General features: G+C 57.7%; 1 protein-coding gene across 3 annotated transcripts in view; it reads left to right on the top strand.

Moving 5' to 3' along the window:
- The first annotated feature begins 2,260 nt into the window (after window positions 1–2,260).
- AHNAK (AHNAK nucleoprotein) overlaps window positions 2,261–20,247 on the top strand; it is an 82,733-nt gene continuing 64,746 nt past the window's right edge. For 2 of the 3 annotated variants that reach the window (XM_082844050.1, XM_082844049.1), the window contains exons 1-4: window positions 2,261–2,388; window positions 12,099–12,202; window positions 12,469–12,625; window positions 13,046–13,233. In XM_082844050.1, the coding sequence (XP_082700176.1) occupies window positions 12,469–12,625; window positions 13,046–13,233 (345 nt within the window). In that variant the 5' untranslated portion in view covers window positions 2,261–2,388; window positions 12,099–12,202. Of the gene's footprint in view, window positions 2,389–12,098; window positions 12,203–12,468; window positions 12,626–13,045; window positions 13,234–14,166; window positions 20,062–20,247 lie in introns of all 3 variants that reach the window. The other variant, XM_082844051.1, reaches the window with a different exon arrangement.

Here is a 20,247-nt window from a genome sequence, read left to right as displayed (position 1 = left end):
ATCTCTCCAGAGCTATCTTTCTGAAAAACCTACCTGCAAATCAGCTCCCGTCTTAATATGCACTGGAAACCCTTGTACTTTCAAGGAGCCAAATGATTCATTTTGTAAAGTTAAAATCCTCCGGTAAACTGTTAACAGTGATTACTTTTGGGGAGAGGGACTGGGTGGGGGGGGAGATGTCTACTTTTTTTTTTTTTTTTGCGGTACGCAGGCCTCTCACTGTTGTGGCCTCTCCCGTTGCGGAGCACAGGCTCCGGACGCGCAGGCTCAGCGGCCATGGCTCACGGGCTCAGCGGCCATGGCTCACGGGCCCAGCCGCTCCGCGGCATGTGGGATCTTCCCGGACCGGGGCACGAACCCGTTTCCCCTGCATCGGCAGGCGGACTCTCAACCACTGCGCCACCAGGGAAGCCCGAGATGTCTACTTTTCTGTACTGACATTCTTCACCCTATGGAGGTATTGATTTTGTTTCAGAAACAGCAACAAGGATTATCTGACTTGTAGGATCACAGGCCACTTTGTCTGTATTCTTGGTTCATATTTAAAAACTGAGTAAATGTTATTTAAAATGAGATAAAATTTAAAAAGCCATTGGTATAGGAAATAATTAGCTCTTGGTCTCTATTTTTATTTTTTAAAGCATCCCAAAGTTGAAAAGTTTAGATTTTTTCTTTAAATAAAGTAGGTGCTGGGAAAGGGGTGCAGACCACAATGGAGGTGGAGGTGATTCTTCAGAAAGTCTGCGGTTTCTGATTGTGTGCTTGTGATATGGGTGGTGGAACCGACTCTGCTGCGGGTTTGAGTCACTGTGTGTGTGTGCGCGCGCGCGCGCGTGTGTGTGTGTGTGTGTGTGTGTGTGAGAGAGAGAGAGAGAGAGAGAGAGAATGAGAGAATGCTGGTGCCCAAGTCTGTGCTTTGCCTATGTGTCTGTGCATGTCTATGCTTGTCTGAATGTCTACACATGTGTCTCCACCTTTCTGTGTCCATTATCTGAGTGTCTGCCTGTCTGTGGCTCCTTTGGCTATCTCTTCCCTCCCCCATGCCTGTACCCTGTGCTGGTAACTGGACCTGGGACACAGCCCCCAGGGCTGGCAGCAGAGTTGGCTGCTGGGTATTTTTAGCCTGTAAACATGCTTGCCATTTCAGAGGACAGGGCCGCTGGTCTCAGCCCCAGCCCACTCATGATCATACAGCGAGGAGGGCGCTCCCTGCCGGGGCCAGGTCTTCTCAGGTCCCCAGCCTGGGGTCTCCCTTCTGCACGCAGCATTCCAGAAGGAAGGAAAACTGGCTTCGCGTGGGTAGTGGGTGGCCATCCAGGAAGGAGGATAAGAGAACTCACGGGGTAGAAGCAAATGAGGGTGTAGGCAGAAGGCCCCTGCACCCCGTCATTAAGCATTTAATAAAATCTCCGTGTAGTTAGAAGTGCCTGTGGGAAATGGCTTAAATTTGGAAACTCTGCGTCCGGCCAGTGGGGTGGTGGAGGGAAGGGGTCGGAGAAGAAATAGGTAGGAAGAGAAAAGCGGGGGGCAGGGAGGTAGACAGCGGGCTCTGCTCCTCCAAGGGGTGCAGGCCTGACTCCGGTGTCGCTGCAGCGGCCGGAGCAGCAGGGTGGCACGGGGGGCACTGGTGACCCTGACTCCAGCAGGTGGGGCGAGCGTCTCCAGGCTGGTTCTGTGGGGGGAGGGCCCCCAGAAAGAGGGAAGGTGAGAAATGCGCGCGGCTGCGTGGAGCCTGGGAACCGAGTGAGGAGCCTGGGGCCGAGGATTTGAAGGGTAGCTGCCCGTGTTGAGAGAAAACTCAAAGGTCCGCGTCAGGCTGGCGGTCGCGGCTGAATCACCCAAGTCCCCCAGCCGCAGCCTGAACCCCTTGGTCCTTCCTGAAAAATGGGCTGATTCGCAGTTCCAGCTGTGAGGATGAACCTCAGGGAGCTTCGAGGAGTTTCTTGCCGAAGAAGCCACATAGCGCATCCTTTGGGGGTAGATCCAGGCCCGGGCCAGGACGGGGGGCAGTGGATGGGGGGAGGGGAAGGCAGCACCTCGGACGTGCGGCGTCCCCGGGTCCCCGCGGCCCCCAGTGCCCTCCCAACAGCGCGTTCCCTGGTGCCTCCAGGGTTGGCCCCGCTCACCAGTCCCAGCCCCGCTTCGGCCTCGCCCGGCCCCGCCCTCTCCCCACCGCTCAGGGCAGACCCGCCCGCCCGCCCCAGCCGGAGTTACAAGAGCCGCCTCCGCGCACGGGGGCCGGGCCACTCGGAGCAGCTCCGCCGCGGGGACTGCACCGCCCGCCCTGCCGGACCCGCCCCGACCGGGGCTCGCCGCCCGCAGCAGCCGCAGCACCGCGACCTCGGGCCCTGCGCTCGCTATGGCTGTGCCCTGGGGCTGAGCGCGCAGGTAGGGGCGCCGGGCGCACCTCGGCGCAATCGGGGAACGGGACTCCGGGAACGCGCGAGGGGAGGTGGGTGGCAGGGCTTGGGCGAGGCGCCTTGGGCGGGTGTCACTGGGAAGATTCAGTTCGGCGCAAGGTGGGCAGCCCCGGGCCGCACGGGGAGGCGACGCGTCGCGTCCTGGGAGCCGAGCTCTGCCTCCGGAGTTGGGTCGCTGGTAGGGGCGCAAGTTGGGCAAAGTTGGAAAATCGCTCCGAGACGCGGTTTGCTCCAGTCTGTCTTTCTCTCGAGGGCTGGCTGTGGTCCCTGCTGCACGGCCGGGCGCCCGTTCTTGGCCTGGTGGCCCCTGTCCCACCCCCTCCTTCTCCGTGGGGCGGTGGCTGAGCGCGCTGCTTCGTTCCTATTCCATGTTTACTGGAGAAGTTTCCGAGATCGCGGCGCGGCCCCTCGGCCCCGCCCGGCGCCCCAGCGGCCCCGCGCCGCGCACCCCCTCCGCCGTCCCTCCCCGCGCCCCACACCTCCGCCCCTGACTTCGCGTCCCGGGTCCTCCCGGCCCCACCCAGTTCTGCACCACCAGCCTCTCCTTTTCTTGCTCCGAGCGGCCCCTCAGCCTCCCTCCAGCTGCCCCGCCCTAGTCTTGCCCCTCTGTGTTCCCAGCTCCAGAAAACTCCCTTCTTCCGCTGGGGTCGCTGAGCCTAGGAGTTTGCAGCTCGCCCGGCAGCGGGACGGGTGGGAGTGGGGGTGGGGGACATAATTGGAGAGATGCCTGCGCTGGGGTGGGCGGGGAGGGGGGCTGTGCCGCGGCATAGCCCTCGGGACCGCCCCTTCCCCTTCCGAAGCGGCGCTCTCTCCCCAACCCCACTCCCAAACCCGGCCGGGTGGGACGGCCCCCGCCCCAGCGCCTGGCTCGGCGCCAGCAGCCTGAGGAATGTGGTGGTTGGAGCCGGTGACTAATTCAAACCAGAACTCGGGGAGGAGTGGTGAGGGGCAAAGGGGAGGGCGGCGAAGGGGCTGGTTAGGGAGGCGGGGGCAGGAGCCCGGCTGGCGTGGGAGGAGGGCTCAGCTGCCCTCCCTGGCTGGAGCCCTCCTCTCCAGAGACGCGCTCCTGGAGAGGCGGCTGGGGGGCGAGGTCCTGCCGTGGAGTTGGAAAGGCACTGGGCTTAGGGTGTGTTCAGAGAACTGTGTTATGTAAGGCTTTCCCATGCAGGGAGAGGGTGTGCAGTGTGCGAGGGCCGGCCCTCCGCTGGCGGGCTCGGCGCCCCCTGCAGTGCCAGGGCCTTGGGAGGCGGGGGCGCAGCCCTTTGGCGTCTCTGGCCACGAGGGACACGTGGGGTCTGAGCAGGGCTGACTGTGCCCCATGCGTGGGAGGGGAGCCGAATGGGCAGATGGGGCATCTCACGGCACTAGCTGGGCCCCAGCACCACGTGGGGACAGCTCTGGCGCCTCTGCACGTTGTGGCCACGGAGAATTGTGTGCCTCGTGTGTGTGCCTTTCACAGGGCGTGGCTGCCACCGAGGAGGAGGTGAGGTGCCCCCAGGGAGCCTGCCGCTGGGTGCCCTGCTCTGTGGAGTGGATTTGTGGAAAGGCAAAGTGGGATCTTCCCATGGCAGTGAGGTCCTTAGAGAATGACCTGGGCTTTCGGGAGGAAAAGGGACCCAGATATTTACCTCTGGGTCCCCAGCACTGTGCTGGGCTGCCAATAATTGGTTTTGAAACAGTTTATTAGAATCCAGCCTCTGACTGCAGGGGTCGCATGCCCTGTGCACAGCCTAGCACAGGATAGGGATTGGGTTGATTCTGTGGGACACAGTGACGCATTGGAGGGTTGCGGTGACAGGTGACGGTGAGGGATTTCAGGGAAAGGAGGGAAGGACTGAAGATGCCTTGGAAGGCATTTTAGGGCCTCCTCACCTGTAATGGGTCTAAATTCAGGGAGTAGATTCTGCTTTCATTCCGCCCCTCTTCCCCTGCCCCCCATGAGGGAAATCTGTGGGGCAGGGTGTGGCTCTCACTTCCTTTCCGAGGCTGAGCGGGGCAGCTGCCTTCACCTTGGCACCCAGGGGTGATGGGTTGGGCCAGCACTTGGTTGGTGTGTGTGCAGAGTGGGGAGTAGAAGGGAGCCCCAGGCTGAGGGGGTACCTCCTTGCTCTGAGCTGGGAGCTGTGGGATGAGGTAGCGGGGAGAGGACCTGGGACCATGAGAGCTGGGCTAGCAGAAGTCAAAGGGTCTGGAGTATTGGCAATGCGGATTGGAGGGTGCCTGAGCCCCTCTGCAAAGCCCTGTCTTTAAAGGTTATATGCAGGGACATTGTTCAGAGAACCAGGACACAGAGGGAGCCACAGAAGTCATGTGGGGCTTAGAGCTGCAGCTGTGGGCCCACAGCAGTGAGTCAGGGGTCCTGGTTTGGGCAACTTCTTGCAGAGCTAACCTCACAGAGCTGAGAACTTGTACCAGCCAGACTTGGTTGAAGGGCATGCGTCTACAGGTCCAGGGCTCAAAGTGGGACCCAATAGAGTAAACCATGGGGGACTTGTGGAAGGAGAAAGCCAGAATCAGCCAAGGGCAGGGTATGGGCCGGGGGTCCCCAGGGTCACCCGAGTCCCAGGAAGGCCGTGGGTGGAGGTGCTCGGGCACTGCTGGGCTGGATTCTTAGGCTCACTCGGAATTGGCTGGCTGGCCCTGGCAGAGCACGCCACCCAGAGCCTGAGGAGCTTGTTTGAGGGGTTGGGGCAAAGCTGTGGGAGTGGAGGAGTGTGTGGGACTCTGGGGTGTGGCTGTCACTTTCTTCAGAACCTGGGAACCACTGGGGGACGGACAGAGAGGCAGACTGGGAGAGCTAGTCTGACTCCTGCTGGGAACTCTCCCATGCCGGCTCCGTCCTCCCCACCACACCTGGAAGCCCCAAGCTTCTCTCCCTGGAGCTGGGCTGATCAGGTACGTGTGCACACGGGGAAAGGAGGTGGCCCCTGGAGAGCGGTGAGAATGGGACGTTTCAGCTGGTGGGTGTCTGGGGCCTTCTGTTCTCCCTCTGACCCCCATGGGCTTTATCCAGGCTCCTAGGGAGCTGCCATTTCCCTGGGCGGCGACCATCCCGCTGGGCTCCCTGGCCTTCCTGAGAACAAGCGGTTTCCTCCAGGCCTGGGCGAGCCGGAGGAGTTGTGAGGACCACGCCGGGGGGAGGGGGCACAGCGGGCTCAGCAGGAACGTGTGTTTTGATTGAGCCCCTCTTCCTCCCTGCTGGCCTCAGTCCACATCTGGGGGCCTGGGCTGTTGTACTGGAGGTCTTGGGTCCGGGGTCCCTGTTTCACTGTGGCCTTGAGTCCCTGTGACCGCTAGTGTCACAGCAGAGAGATACGTGTTATTACCTATGAGAGGGTGTCTCTGGCTGTGCTCACTGGTCCTGGATGTGTCACCTCTGCTTGCGTCTGGGGTTTATAGAGCAGGGGACAACAGTGGGACTCTGTCCCAGTGGTGGAGGTTTCATGGGGGCTTCAGGGGCTGTAGGTAAGGGCTCAAGTAAGTTTCTCCATCCTGGACAGGTTCCAGGCCCTGGAGTTTGTGTCCAGAGGCCCCAGGGAGGGTGAGCACAGCCGTGGGAGTGAGGCTGCGCCGATCCAGGCTGAGCGACGCGCCGCACAGGGCCGGTCAGGGAGGGGCATCCTGCCCGGTCCCCGGGGGCTGGAGCGGAGGTTCTAGGGAAGGGGAAGCGCCTGGTTTTGCGTCCTGGCCGGGCTGGGTGGGGGGGGGGTGGCTCTTTGGCAGCTGAGCCGAGTGGCCTGGCCCCGAGCCCCTGCACTAGCGTGACCCGACCTCTGGGCGGAGAGATCCGCCTTGGTCTTGTCCGCGGGCAGCTCCCAAACTGTAATCTACCCCCGGGGCGAGACCCGGTGAGACAGCGAGCTCTTCTTCACCCCTTGCCCCAGTCAGGAGGACCCCCCCATCCCCCAGCTGCTGTCTTAATCCCAGCCATCCAGGGTCAAGGCCCACTCTTCCCTGGCGAGGTGGCCAGGTGTGGGGACTGCCCGCTGGAGAATGGAAGCTGTCCCCAGTCCCTGCCAGAAGGAGAGGGGAGTCCGTCTTGGTCAGGGGAGGAAGAAGGAATCTCTCTCCCTGTTGGAAGCTTGAACTTGGAGCGCTGGGGCTGCGGGAGTGGGAGGGGCCAGGGGACAGAGGGTGGAGAAAGGTGGCTGGGCGGAGCCCTGAAAGCGGCTGGCTGGCTGGCTGGCTGGAGTGGGGGTGGGGGGCTGCTCTGGAAGTCGAGGGGCAGGAAACTCTAGTGTGATGGTGAGGGGCCAGGGGAAGGGGCTGACGTGGAGGAGAGGGCTGGAGTGATGAGGCTGGAAAAACTTGCTCCAAGTGGGAAGTGTGGGCGGGACCAGCAGCCCCGGTAGCCAGGGAGGAGCTAGGCGGGCGCACGCGCTAGAGGGAGGCACGGAATCTGGGCACCAGGTTAACAGGTAGAGGCTCCCTCCATGATGCGCAGGTCCTGGGGCCGCGCAGACAGGTGTCTGTGGTGAGCTGGGGGAGGCAGGGGCTGTGGGCCTGCTCTGGGCTGTGAGGAAGGGGGACTGAGGAGTGTGTCTGCGTGCCCGGGTTGTGTGTGCTTCCCTGTGTGTCTTTCTTTGATTGCTTCTCCAGTGCCCATGTCGCCTGTGTCTTGCAATATGTTCGTCAAATTCTCCCTGATGATTCGCCCTCCCCAACACACATACCCCATTCAAGTTGAAAGTGCCCCCTGGGGGTGTGCCGTCCAGAATCAGCTGACCTCAGAGTTGTTGGTTCCAGCGTAGACTCTGAATGGAACGCGGTGCTACTCCAGTTAGAATGGGGCAGGTTGTTTTCCAGACCAAGGTCTGGCGGCTGCCTATGTGGAGGTCCGTTTGGAGGCTTCGGCGCTGGAAGAGAGGCGCCCCTGTATTCCTCCTTGTTCCTCTGGACCTGGGATTTCCCAGTGAGTGGAAATGTTTGCCTTGCCCTGCGGGTGCCTGTCTCTAGAGTGGGTCTGGTGCCTGCCAAGCCCAGAAGGGGATGATTCTCTTGGTCTTCACCGGCTGGGGTCCAGAGAGTCTGCAGGTGAGCTGGGTTCCGGGTGGCTCAGGATCTCTGGCTCCTGGGAACACAGCGTTGATGAGCCTCAGAACCAAAAGGGCCCTCGGATCCTGGGCTCTGGGGTGCCTGGGACCCTGCCCATTCTGGGCTAGCTGTCCCCAAGCTGGGCCAGGACAAGGCTGGTGTGTGGGCAAGAAGCTGATGGCCACTCCCCCTTGCCCGTGTGCTGGTGCACCTTGACGGGCATCACTGCTTCCTGGGGTCTCTACCCGCGCCCCTACCCGAATCTCAGCCCCTCTCTTTCTGTGTGTTTCTGTCCCTCCGAGACATCCTCCTCCCACCACGTCTGCTCCCTCTGGATGAGCGTGGAGGCCTCTCCGCCTTCCTGTGGACGTGCCTCTCCAGCTCTCACTCTGCCCCCCTCCAGTATAGGTCTCTCGGTCTCTCCCTCCCGTGTATCTCCCTTGTGCATCTTTCTCTGTGGTTTCTCATCCTCTCTTGTGTGTTTATTTGTGCCTTTGTCGCTGTCCGTGGGTAGAGAGGCCTTGGAGTCAGAGAACCCCGGGCTTGTATTTCAACTCTGTCTCATACTCGGGCAAGTCATTTTACCTTGGGGCCTATTTCTGCACTCTAAAACCAGGATATTAATTCTTAACCACATAGGGTTGTTTGGGGAAGGAAGGGGACCCCTTGGTGTCCTGGGGCACCATAGGAGCTCCGCAAAGTTCTCTTTCTCTCCCCCTGGGGCGGGGCCGGGGGCGGGGCCGGGGCCGGGGTGGGGGTGGCGGTGGCGTTTTCTTTTAATGCGGAGCTTTCTCGTCCTTGTGACTGCCCGGGGAGTTCGTGAGCGTAGACGGCCTCTCCGGGCGTGTCTCTCTTTTCTCCGAATGTCTCAGCCCCTGGTCCTGGTTATAAGTGTTCACAGCTTTCCCGCTGGTGGGAGTCTGTGGCTCTGGTGTGAGTCACCTCATTGTTCCGAGCTTGGGGACTGCTTCCCCCTGGCCTGTGTGTACGGTGGCCCGGTTTGCTCGTGTGCTGGTGGAAGTTTCATTGCTGTCAGCGTCCTCCCCACCGTGGGTGGGTGTGCTTCCTTCTGCCTTGGAGTGTCACCTCCTGTGTCCCGCCTGTGCTGGGCATATGGCCAAACTTCTGTCCCTCTGCTGGGTGTCTTGACTCCGGGGTTGGTGCGTGGAGGCCTTGAGGCCCGTGGGCCTGACTCTCGGGTGTGTGTGTTTATCAGTTCCTGTCATCTTGACGCTGACGCTGGCTGCGAGGTTGTCTTCGGCTGCTGCAGCAGTTAGGCTGGGTCCCCTCCCTGGCTGTTTTCTTACTGGATCTTGGGCAGAAGGGGCTCTGTTTCCTGGGAGCAGTGGGAGAACATGTTCCTCTGGAGGTAACACCTGGCGGAGACCATCTTCCTGGGGCAAAGAGTCTGTTTCCTGGGCCTTGTCCCGGATTTGCCTGGGTGTTGCCCCCAGTCTGCAGAGGTGGCATGGGCACAGCCCTGCTGCTCTGCACATCCTCCTTTGTGGTTTTGAACTGTCAGGGCAGCTTCGCTCTTCTCTAGCCGCTTCTGGCCTGAATTACACTCTGTCCCTGCAGCCTCAGTTGCGTATCCTCTCTACCTTGAAGCTGGAGTGGCCTCACCAAATCACTCCTTTTTTGCCCTCCAGGCAGCCCTGTGTCTTAGAGGGTCTCCAGTCCAGCCCATCCCATCACGAAGGTTACTGTGAGCCAGTGTCGGGTGGACTGCGGGCAGGGAGCTAGCAGTCCTGGGTTCTAGGGCCCCAACACTCCGCCATTCTCAGGGCTCTGGACCTCGCTATCCCCATCTGTAAATAGCAGGTGGTGCTGTCCCACAGGACTTTGCAGCGGTAGAAATGTTCTGTACTTGCGCTTCTAATATGGTAGCCCTGCGTGGCTGTTGAGCTCTTGAAGTGCGGCTACTATAACCAATGGACTAAATGTTTAAGTTAAATTAACTTACATTTAAATAGCCACATGTGGCCTAAGGTTTCTTCCACTCCGAGGGCTTATGCCACTTGACTGAATGTGTGGAATTCCCCAAAGCTCCAGAGACCCTGCTTTGGGCAGCAGCAAGGTGGAGCCCCAGCCCCCCAGGTAGCTGGCTTCACCTGACTTGTGCGGGAGGAGAAGGAAGGCCCATCTGGGCTCGGTACGGGCCCCAGGGGTGGGCGAGATGGAGGGCTGGGACCCAAGTGCAGAAAATAGGCCCTTGCCACCGTGGCCTCGAATTCCCTATCAGCACCCCCGTGCCCGGCCAGGTCAGATGAAAGAGGAGGGGAGTCTTTCCTGGCTGTGCCAGGAGGTGAGGCCTGAGCCAGAGCAGGCGTGGTGGTTGGCAGCCCTGCCTGGCCGGGAAGCCAGCGGGTGCCCTGCCAGGGCCAACCTGCAGCCTTGGGTCCAGCGCCTCCTCTTCTCACGGACTGTGGCCCTTTCTCTGCTCACGATGGCCTCCTCGCTAGCCCCAGGGGTTGAGGCATGTGGTACATCCGTCCTGAGCCTCCCAGCTGTGCTTCCCTGGACTCCGGGCCTGGGGCTCTGTGCCGAGCAGCTGGCAGGGAAGCCCCCTGCCTCTCACCGGGCCCCAGCCCCTCTGGCACCCGGGGGTCTGGCCCGTGAAGCACTTGGTCGATCGGGTTTGAGGCGTGACCCTTGGCGTGTCTGGAGCTACTGCGGCCGCAGTGACTCACTGGGGAAGGAGGGAAGGTGGGGCTGAGACGTGGGCGAGGGTGAGCTGTCTGGCTTGCTGCCCCATCGCCGCCTGCTGGCTCAGCACCAGATGCTGGGCTGAAAAAAGGGGCCCTGCTCAAGGAGGAAGAGGGGCGTGCCAGTGCAGGCGGTGGCTTCGGGGATCTGAGAAGCCCTCGGGTGGAAGCCCTTTCCTTCCCTGCCCTGCCTGACTCCTTGTCTGCAGGGCTGGCTTCTCAGTGCTGGACGCGGGGGAAGGCACCATTTAAGCTCCAGCTTGCTGTTTCCCTATGGGTAGGGTCAGCGGGACTTCCAGTAGGAAGGAAGGAGGTGAGTTCCTCAACTCACACCTGTGCCAACTGGCTGCCGCTGGCCTCCTAGCCGGCACCTGTGCTGACGTAACTACCGCGTGAGCGAGTGCAGGTGGTTGGCGAACAGGGTGTCTGTGGCTGTCTTGACCCGTGTTGTGATCTGCCTGACACTGGAAGTCCTAAGTGCCTATGAATTTCCATGAATCCCGTCCTCAGAGGCAAACTCAGCACCTTCAAGACTCCATTTAGATTTCATTCCCCCAGAAGGCTCCCAAGCCTTCCGGAACATTCAGAGGCGAAATTGGTCATGCCCAGAGCACCTTGCTCATAACTTATATCCGGGACAGAAGCTAAGTCTTTTAACTCTCCATATCTGGCACGTGGAGTGCATTCAGTAAACGTTTGGAGGATGCATGAGTGAAGTGAGGTGATAGCCTGACGCAGTGTAGAGTTCAGTGCTGGGCTGAGCTGTGTCTGTCCCTTGCTAGACTTCTCGGCAGTGTCCTGTACAATGTTGGACATACAGGAGACGATCAGTATGCCTGTATTTATTGATTGGTTGGCTAATTTCTGGGTGTCAGCAGATTTAGGGCGGAGCTTTGGGCGAGGTTCTCCACGATTTAGAGCACCCCCCGCACGGTTTCACAGGCGTACTTCTGCGTGTCTGGAGGCTGGAGGCCTGCCTGGTGTCTTCCCCGGCGCCTCTGCAGCCGACAGTTCATCCCGTGGCTGGAGGGTGTCTTTGCTCCCTCAGTGCCCGCACCTATGGGGGCCTGGTTTCAGGGCCCAGCAGGTGTAGCCAGATGGGCCCTGACTCACCACATCCTTGAGGCAGCACAGCTGGACCACAGCCTCTTGGGCTTGAGCTGGTGCTGGGGGGCCTGGGGCTTCCATTGTTTGGCCTCTGCCTGTGGCAGGGCTCCTGGAGCTCGCAGCTGGCGAGCGTCCCCCTGGTTCTGAGGCCGGGGTTAGGGTGACCCGGAGTCACTCACTGTCGGCCACTGGGGGAGGGAGGGCACCACCAGCCCTGCTTGCAGGTTGCCAGTGGCCCCCAGTGCCGGAGAGTCTGAGGAGGGGTCTTGCACAGGTTAGAGCTGCAGGCCTGATATGGCATCGGAGGAAGAGTTACAGGCTCAGAGCCCGATCATAGCTGCTCTCTCACGGTGCACCCCCGGCCGGCTGGCCTCTCCGAATCTCAGTTTCCCCACCTGCACTATGGGGGCTGAAGCTGTTACAAGGGACCTAATGAGAATGGGGTTGTTGGGAGGCTCCGATGGGCCAGAGCTTTTCTCACATGCTTTCTCTTGCTCCTTCAGTCCTCATGGGAATTCTTTATCGTCTCCATTTTCTCAGATGAGGAAATGGAAGTTCAGAGAAGTTAAGTGACTTGGCCCGGGTCACACAGCCGGGAAGATGCAGAGCCAGGATTTGAATCTGAGTCTGGCCTCTTCCAAACCCCCTTCCTGTGATCCCAGGCTGCAGAGTCTTGTGTGAATGGAGCTGATGACAGTAGCGGGGTTGGGGATTTGGTTTGGCCCGGGGGGGGGGGGGGGGCAAAACAACCGGCCGTCTCTTGCACAGCAGCTGGTCGGGGTTTCGACAAGCCAAGTGCTGAGTGTGAGCCCGAATGTGACCTTCTCCCTAGGCTGTGTGACCGAGATTCCCAAGAGAGAGACACTCCGAGAAGAGGAGAGGAAGGAGGGGCGGGCTTCTGGCAAGGCATCCGCTCCTGAACCAAGTCCTGCCAAGGTCCGTAGGAGGGAGGGTGACGAGGGCGGTGGACGTGAGAGGATGGGGAGGGTAGAGACCCGGGAGGCACGTGCTATCGGGAGGCAGGGCCGGGGGGGACAGGACGAGGGGCCGGTTGCCTCCGCTGCGGCTGTGTCCACCGTCCACCTTGGGAGCCCGCCCACAGTGGAGGCAGGCACCTCGGAGACAGTGCCCCACGCCCAGGGGGATCCCTGGCTTCCCCATCCCCTCATGCCCCCACTGCCCCGTTTCCTTACCTCATCCAGATGGAGAAGGAGGAAGAGACGACCCGGGAGCTGCTGCTGCCCAACTGGCAGGGCAGCGGCTCCCACGGGCTGACCATCACCCAGAGGGACGATGGCGTCTTTGTGCAGGAGGTGATGCAGAACTCCCCTGCGGCCCGCACTGGGGTGGTCAAGGAGGGTGAGTTACCTCGGGGTGCGGGCTGCTGCTGGGGCGGGGGGGGGGGAGGGTGCTGGAGGGAAAGGCAGGGGCAGCACAAGTGGGTGGGTGGTTGTGGAGGGCTGGGTCCCAGTGGCATCGAGATGGCCGGTACCTAAGCCCTGCCCTCCCCTGCCCGCTCTCTATCCTCGGTTCCCTCACAGTCCTCGCGGGAGGTGGTCCTGAGGACTGGTGGACGCGCCGTCCTCTGTTCCGACTCCACCACCCATGAGCTCTGCCACTTTGGGCAAATTAGATGGCCTCTCTGCCTCAGTTTCCTCATCTCTACAATGGGTGTTACCACACGTGCACGTCAGTCTGAGGGCCCGGCACAGAGTGGTTGTGTGTTGTTTCCCCGAGACCCTGGGTGGTCTTACCCGCTTCCCGCTCCTCCCTGCTCAGGGGACCAGATCGTGGGTGCTACCATCTACTTTGACAACCTGCAGTCCGGAGAGGTGGCCCAGCTGCTGAGCACCATGGGGCACCACGCCGTGGGCCTGAAGCTGCATCGCAAGGGGGACCGTTCCCCTGAGCCCGGCCAGACCCGGACCTACGATGTCTTCAGCTCCCACAGCCCTGACGTGGTTCTGGTGAGTGCCTGGCCGGCTGGCCGTGCCCTTAGCTCCCCCGACCACGCCGACGGGCTGGTCCCCCTTCCTGAGCCTCTGTCCGCCCGCTGGGCAGCTTGTCCTTCCTGGCTTCTCTCCTGCTCTCACCCTCTGCTCTCTGTAGAGCCAGCCTGTTTCTCCTTTTCACGTGTGGCTGCCGCTAAAAGTCTTCTGTCAGTCTCTTCCGAGGGTCCCCGCCTGGGGACCCACTCGTTGGTCTATTCCTCGGTGCCAGGAGGAAGTTGGCTGCTTTGCAGGCATCTTTGAAATGATTTCACAGGTGCCCAGTTCTGCCTCACAGACATCATTTTTCTACTTCCAGAGGCCTGGACTCATCTGTGAGTCAGAGGCTGGGCAGCAGAGTGCCTGAGGGACAGTTCTCTGCTGCTTCTGATGGCTTGTTTATTTAACAAATAATGAGTCCTCAAAGTGGAAATGTTAACCCTGGCACAACCAGGCTCAACAAATGCTTTCCGAAGGGTCCCTGGGAGGATTCCCCTGCAGATTAAACACACAAGCCAGGCAGGTGAGAGGCGAGAGGTGAGAGCTGAAGGTCCAGTCAACACGGAGCTAGTCACCGGGAGGCGTCCCTGAGACCTGCTGGGCCGATTCGAATCTAGAATTGATTGTAGATCCTTCTCCCAGACGCCACTGTCCAGGAGTCTACCCGTCCCCACTCCCCAGGGCTTTTGCTTACCAGAGATTCCCCAAGTAATTTCTGTTCTCCTCCTGTGGTGTGGCCGTCAGCCCCTCTCTTCAGTCCCCTGTGCTGTGTCCCAGGAGGCTCCGTGGGCCTCCCTTACAGTCCCGGCTTCTTTGGGAAACAGGCAACCATGCTGTGGGCTGGGCTGCGGCCAGGCGGCTGTCACTCACGCAGACGCTGCTGCAACCTGTGGGGGGCGTGTGTTTCTGCAGAGCGGGGATGACGAGGAGTACCAGCGCATCTACACCACGAAGATCAAGCCTCGGCTGAAGCCGGAGGATGGAGTGGAAGGGGAGCCTGGGGAGACCCAGAGCCGCACCATCACGGTGACCAGGAGGGTCACAGCCTACACTGTGGACGTGACAAGCCGCGAAGGCGCCAAGGACATCGACATCAGCAGCCCTGAGTTCAAGATCAAGATTCCACGGCACGAACTGACTGAAATCTCCACCGTGGATGTGGACACCCAGCCTGGGAAGACAGTGATCAGACTGCCCTCGGGCTCGGGGGCACTGTCCCCCACCACAGGCTCCACTGTGGACATCCAAGCAGGGTCCATTTCCACTTCAGGACCAGAGCTCCAAGGTGCTGGCCACTCGAAGGTCCAGGTCACCGGGCCTGGGATAAAGGTGGGAAGCCCGGGTGTCAGTGTCAGTGCAAAGGGCTTGGACTTAGGTAGCAAAGGAGGGGTCCAAGTCCCAGGGGTGGACGTTCTGTCTTCTCTTGGGGGTGGGGCAGCAGAGTGGCAGGGCCCAGCTCTTGAGAGTGGCAGTGATGGGAAAATTAAATTTCCCTCCATGAAGCTCGCAAAATTTGGTGTCTCAACAGGGCTTGAGGGTCAGGCCCCAGAGGCAGGGTTGAGTGTTTCTGCCCCTGAATTCTCTGTGGGGCACAAGGGTGGCAAGCCAGGCTTGACCATTGGCGGGAACATCCAGACCCCTCAGCTAGAAGTCAGTGGTCCCTCTGCCAGTATTAAGGGGCTTGAGGGGAAGCTGAAGGGCCCCCAGATCACTGGGCCATCCCTTGAGGGTGACCTGGGCCTGAAAGGTACCAAGCCACAGGGGAGTTCAAGGGTGGACATCTCTGTGCCCAAAATCGAGGGCAGCATCGCTGGCTCCAGGGTGGAAGTTCAAACTCCTAACATTGATATTCACGGGCCAGGGGGCAAACTGAATATGCCCAAGGTGAAGGCCCCCAAATTCTCTGTATCAGGTTCTAAGGGAGAGGGAGCGGGCATTGATGTGACACTTCCTGGGGTCTCTGGGGATGTTGGCCTACCTGAGGTTGCTTCTGGGGGACTGGAAGGGAAGGTGAAAGGTCCTAAAATCAAGACTCCTGAAATGATTGTTCAGACACCTAAAATCTCCATGCAGGATGTGGATCTGAGCCTCAGGTCCCCTAAACTGAAAGGAGACATTAAGGTTTCTGCTCCTGGGGTTCAAGGTGATGTTAAAGGCCCTCAAGTGGCAGTTAAAGGCGCCAAAGTGGACATAGAGACACCCAGCCTAGAGGGGACCGTGACTGGCCCCAAGTTTAGTGGTCCTTCTGGGAAAGAAGGAACCTGCAAGATCTCTATGGCAGACGTAGACTTAAATGTTGCCGCACCAAAGGTGAAAGGGGGTGTGGATGTCACGCTTCCAAAAGTAGAGGGGAAAGTCGGTGTCCCTGAAGTTGATGTCAGAGGCCCCAAAGTGGATGTCAGTGCCCCAGATGTGGACATTCGTGGTCCGGACTGGAACCTGAAAATGCCCAAGATGAAAATGCCCAAGTTCAGCACTCCAGGAGTTAAAGGGGAAGGGCCAGATGTAGATGTGAATCTCCCCAAAGGTGATGTCAGTATTTCAGGGCCCAAGGTCAGTGTGGAAGCCCCAAATGTCAACATAGGGGGCCTGGTGGGCAACCTTAAAGGCCCTGATGTTCAGCTGCCTGAAGTGAGTGTCAAGACACCAAAGGTCACCATGCCTGATGTGGATTTGCATGTGAAAGGCCCAAAGGTAAAAGGACAGTATGATGTAACAGCAACAAAACTTGAAGGAGAGATGAGAGGCCCCAAAGTGGACATTGATGCCCCTAATGTGGACGTTCATGGCCCAGACTGGCACCTGAAGATGCCCAAGATGAAAATGCCCAAATTCACTGTGCCAGGGTTCAAAGCAGAGGGCCCCGAAGTGAATGTAAACCTGCCTGAGCCTGACGTGGACATTTCTGGGCCCAAGGTAGATGTCTGTCCTCCAGATGTGAGTATTGAGGGACCAGAGGGGAAATTGAAAGGACCCAAGTTTAAGATGCCTGAGATGAATATCAAAGCCCCGAAGATCTCCATACCAGATGTGGACTTACATTTGAAAGGCCCTAGTGTAAAAGGAGAATATGATGTCACAGTGCCGAAGGTGGAAGGTGAGATTAAAGTTCCTGATGTTGAACTTAAAAGTGCCAAACTGGACATTGGTGCTCCAGATGTGGACATTCAAGGCCCAGACTGGCACCTGAAGATGCCCAAAATGAAAATGCCCAAGTTCAGCATGCCCGGCCTCAAAGCAGAGGTCCCAGAAGTGGATGTGAACCTGCCCAAGACTGACATTGACATCGCTGGACCCAAGGTGGATGTTGAACTTCCAGATGTGAGTATTGAAGGACCAGAAGGAAAGCTGAAGGGTCCCAAGTTTAAGATGCCTGAGGTGAATATCAAGGCCCCCAAGATCTCCATGCCTGATGTAGATTTGCATATGAAAGGTCCCAAGGTAAAAGGGGAATATGATGTTACAGTGCCAAAGCTGGAAGGGGACCTGAAGGGGCCAAAGGTAGACGTCAGTGCCCCAGATGTTGGAGTTCACAGTCCTGATTGGAACCTAAAGATGCCAAAGATGAATATGCCCAGATTCACCAGGCCCAGCCTTAAAGGAGAGGGCCCAGAATTGGATGTGAACCTGCCCAAGGCTGATGTTGACATTTCTGCACACAAGGTAGATATTAGTGCTCCAGATCTGAGCCTTGAAGGACCAGAAGGGAAGTTGAAAGGCCCCAAGTTTAAGATGCCTGAGATGCACTTCAAAGCTCCCAAGATGACCCTGCCAGATGTTGACATGGATTTTAAAGGACCCAAAATGAAAGGGAATCTAGATATGTCTGCACCAAAAATAGAAGGTGAGATGAAAGCTCCACATGGGGACATCAAAGGTCCCAAAGTAGATGTTAAAGCACCAGATGTGGAGGTTCAGGATGCAGACTGGAGTCTGAAGATGCCCAAGATGAAAATGCCTAAATTCAGCATGCCAGGCTTCAAAGGCGAGGGCCCAGATGTGGACATGAAACAGCCCAAGGCTGACATTGAGGTCTCAGAACCCAAGGTGGACATTGAAGCCCCAGATGTGAGCCTAGAGGGGCCAGAAGGAAAGCTTAAGGGTCCCAAGTTTAAGATGCCTGAGATGCACTTCAAGGCCCCCAAGATCTCCATGCCTGATGTGGACTTACACTTGAAAGGCCCCAAAGTCAAAGGGGATGTGGATGTGTCTGTGCCCAAGATAGAAGGTGAAATGAAAGTGCCAGATGTGGACATCAAAGGCCCCAGAGTGGATGTTGATGTTCCAGATGTGGATGTTCAAGGCCCTGATTGGCACCTGAAGATGCCCAAGATGAAAATGCCCAAGTTCAGCATGCCTGGCTTCAAAGGAGAAGGCCCGGAAGTGGATGTGAACCTGCCTAAAGCTCACATTGATGTCTCAGGACCCAAGGTGGACATTGAAGCCCCAGATGTGAGCCTTGAGGGGCCGGAAGGGAAGCTCAAGGGTTCCAAGTTCAAGATGCCTGAGATGCACTTCAAGGCCCCCAAGATCTCCATGCCTGATGTGGACTTAAACTTGAAAGGCCCTAAAGTCAAAGGGGATGTGGATGTGTCTGTGCCCAAGACAGAAGGTGAAATGAACATGCCAGATGTGGACATCAAAGGCCCCAAAGTGGACGTTGATGTTCCAGATGTGGGCGTTCAAGGCCCCGACTGGCACCTGAAGATGCCCAAGATGAAAATGCCCAAGTTCAGCATGCCTGGCTTCAGAGGAGAGGGCCCTGAAGTGGATGTGAACCTGCACAAGGCTGACATAGATGTCTCAGGACCCAAGGTGGACATTGAAGCCCCAGATGTGAACCTTGAGGGGCCAGAAGGAAAGCTTAAGGGTCCCAAGTTTAAGATGCCTGAGATGCACTTCAAGGCCCCCAAGATCTCCATGCCTGATGTGGACTTACACTTGAAAGGCCCCAGAGTCAAAGGGGATGTGGATGTGTCTGTGCCCAAGATAGAAGGTGAAATGAAAGTGCCAGATGTGGACATCAAAGGCCCCAAAGTGGATGTTGATGTTCCAGATGTGGATGTTCAAGGCCCCGACTGGCATGTGAAGATGCCCAAGATGAAAATGCCCAAGTTCAGCATGCCTGGCTTCAAAGGAGAAGGCCCAGAAGTGGATGTGAACCTGCCTAAAGCTGACGTTGACGTCTCTGCACCCAAAGTTGAGATTGAAGCCCCAGATGTGAGCCTTGAAGGTGCAGAAGGGAAGCTCAAGGGTCCTAAGTTTAAGATGCCTGAGATGCACTTTAAGCCTCCGAAGATCTCTATGCCAGACATTGATTTAAACCTCAAAAACCCCAAGGTGAAAGGTGATGTGGATGTTTCTCTGCCCAAAGTTGAAGGCGGTCTGAAAGGGCCAGAGGTTGACATCAAAGGTCCCAAAGTGGACATTGACGTCCCCGACGTGGATGTTCATGGCCCAGACTGGCACCTGAAGATGCCCAAGATAAAAATGCCCAAGATCAGCATGCCTGGCTTCAAAGGAGAGGGGCCTGAAGTGGATGTGAACCTGCCTGAAGCTGACATTGATGTCTCAGGACCCAAGGTGGATGTTGAAGTTCCAAATGTGAATATTGAAGGTCCAGATGCAAAACTAAAAGGTCCTAAATTTAAGTTGCCAGAAATGAATATAAAGCCTCAGAAGATATCCATGCCTGATGTTAGTCTGCATTTGAAAGGCCATAAAATGAAAGGAGATTATGATGTTACGGTTCCAAAAGTAGAAGGAGAGATTAAAGCTCCTGACATTGACACCGAAGGTACAAAAGTAGACATTAATGCACCAGATGTGGGAGTTCATGGTCCAGACTGGCACCTGAAGATGCCCAAGATAAAAATGCCCAAGATCAACATGCCTGGCTTCAGAGGAGAGGGCCCAGAAGTGGATGTGAACCTGCCCAAGGCTGAGATTGACGTCTCAGGACCCAAGGTGGACATTGATGTTCCAGATGTGAATATTGAAGGTCCAGAGGGGAAACTAAAGGGTCCCAAGTTCAAGATGCCAAGCATGCATATACAAACACACAAAATCTCTATGCCTGATGTTGGACTTAACCTGAAAGCCCCTAAACTGAAAACTGATGTAGATGTTTCTCTTCCCAAAGTGGAAGGAGACTTGAAAGGTCCTGGAATTGACATAAAATCCCCTAAAATGGATGTGGATGTTGGTGATATAGATGTTGAATGTCCAGAAGGAAAGCTTAAGGGTCCCAAGTTTAAGATGCCTGAGATGCACTTCAAAGCCCCCAAGATCTCCATGCCTGATGTGGACTTAAACTTGAAAGGCCCCAAAGTCAAGGGGGATGTGGATGTGTCTGGGCCCAAGATAGAAGGTGAAATGAAAGTGCCAGATGTGGACATCAAAGGCCCCAAAGTGGACATTGAGGTCCCAGATGTGGACGTTCAAGGCCCCGACTGGCACCTGAAGATGCCCAAGGTGAAAATGCCCAAGTTCAGCATGCCTGGCTTCAAAGGAGAAGGCCCCGATGTAGATGTGAATCTACCAAAGGCTGACATTAATGTTTCTGGCCCCAAAGTGGACATTGATACTCCTGATTTGGATATTGAGGGACCAGAAGGAAAATTAAAAGGTTCTAAATTTAAGATGCCTAAGTTGAATATCAAAGCTCCCAAGATATCCATGCCAGATGTGGACTTGAATTTGAAGGGACCCAAACTGAAAGGAGAGATGGATGCTTCTGTGCCAGAACTAGAAGGTGATCTCAAAGGTCCGCAAGTTGATATCAAAGGTCCTAGTGTGGATGTGGAGGTGCCTGACGTTGATCTGGAAGGTCCTGATGCAAAGTTGAAAGGCCCTAAGTTTAAGATGCCAGACATGCACTTCAAAGCCCCCAAGATTTCCATGCCTGATGTAGACTTACACTTGAAAGGCCCCAAAGTCAAAGGGGATGTGGATGTGTCTGTGCCAAAATGGGAGGGAGATTTGAAAGGTCCC

The sequence above is a fragment of the Leucopleurus acutus genome (genome assembly GCF_964270905.1).
Source record: "Leucopleurus acutus genome assembly, chromosome: 8".
Lineage (NCBI taxonomy): Eukaryota > Metazoa > Chordata > Mammalia > Artiodactyla > Delphinidae > Leucopleurus > Leucopleurus acutus.
The sequence above is the reverse complement of the archived record's forward strand: the minus strand, read 5'-3'. Positions and strand labels throughout refer to the sequence as shown.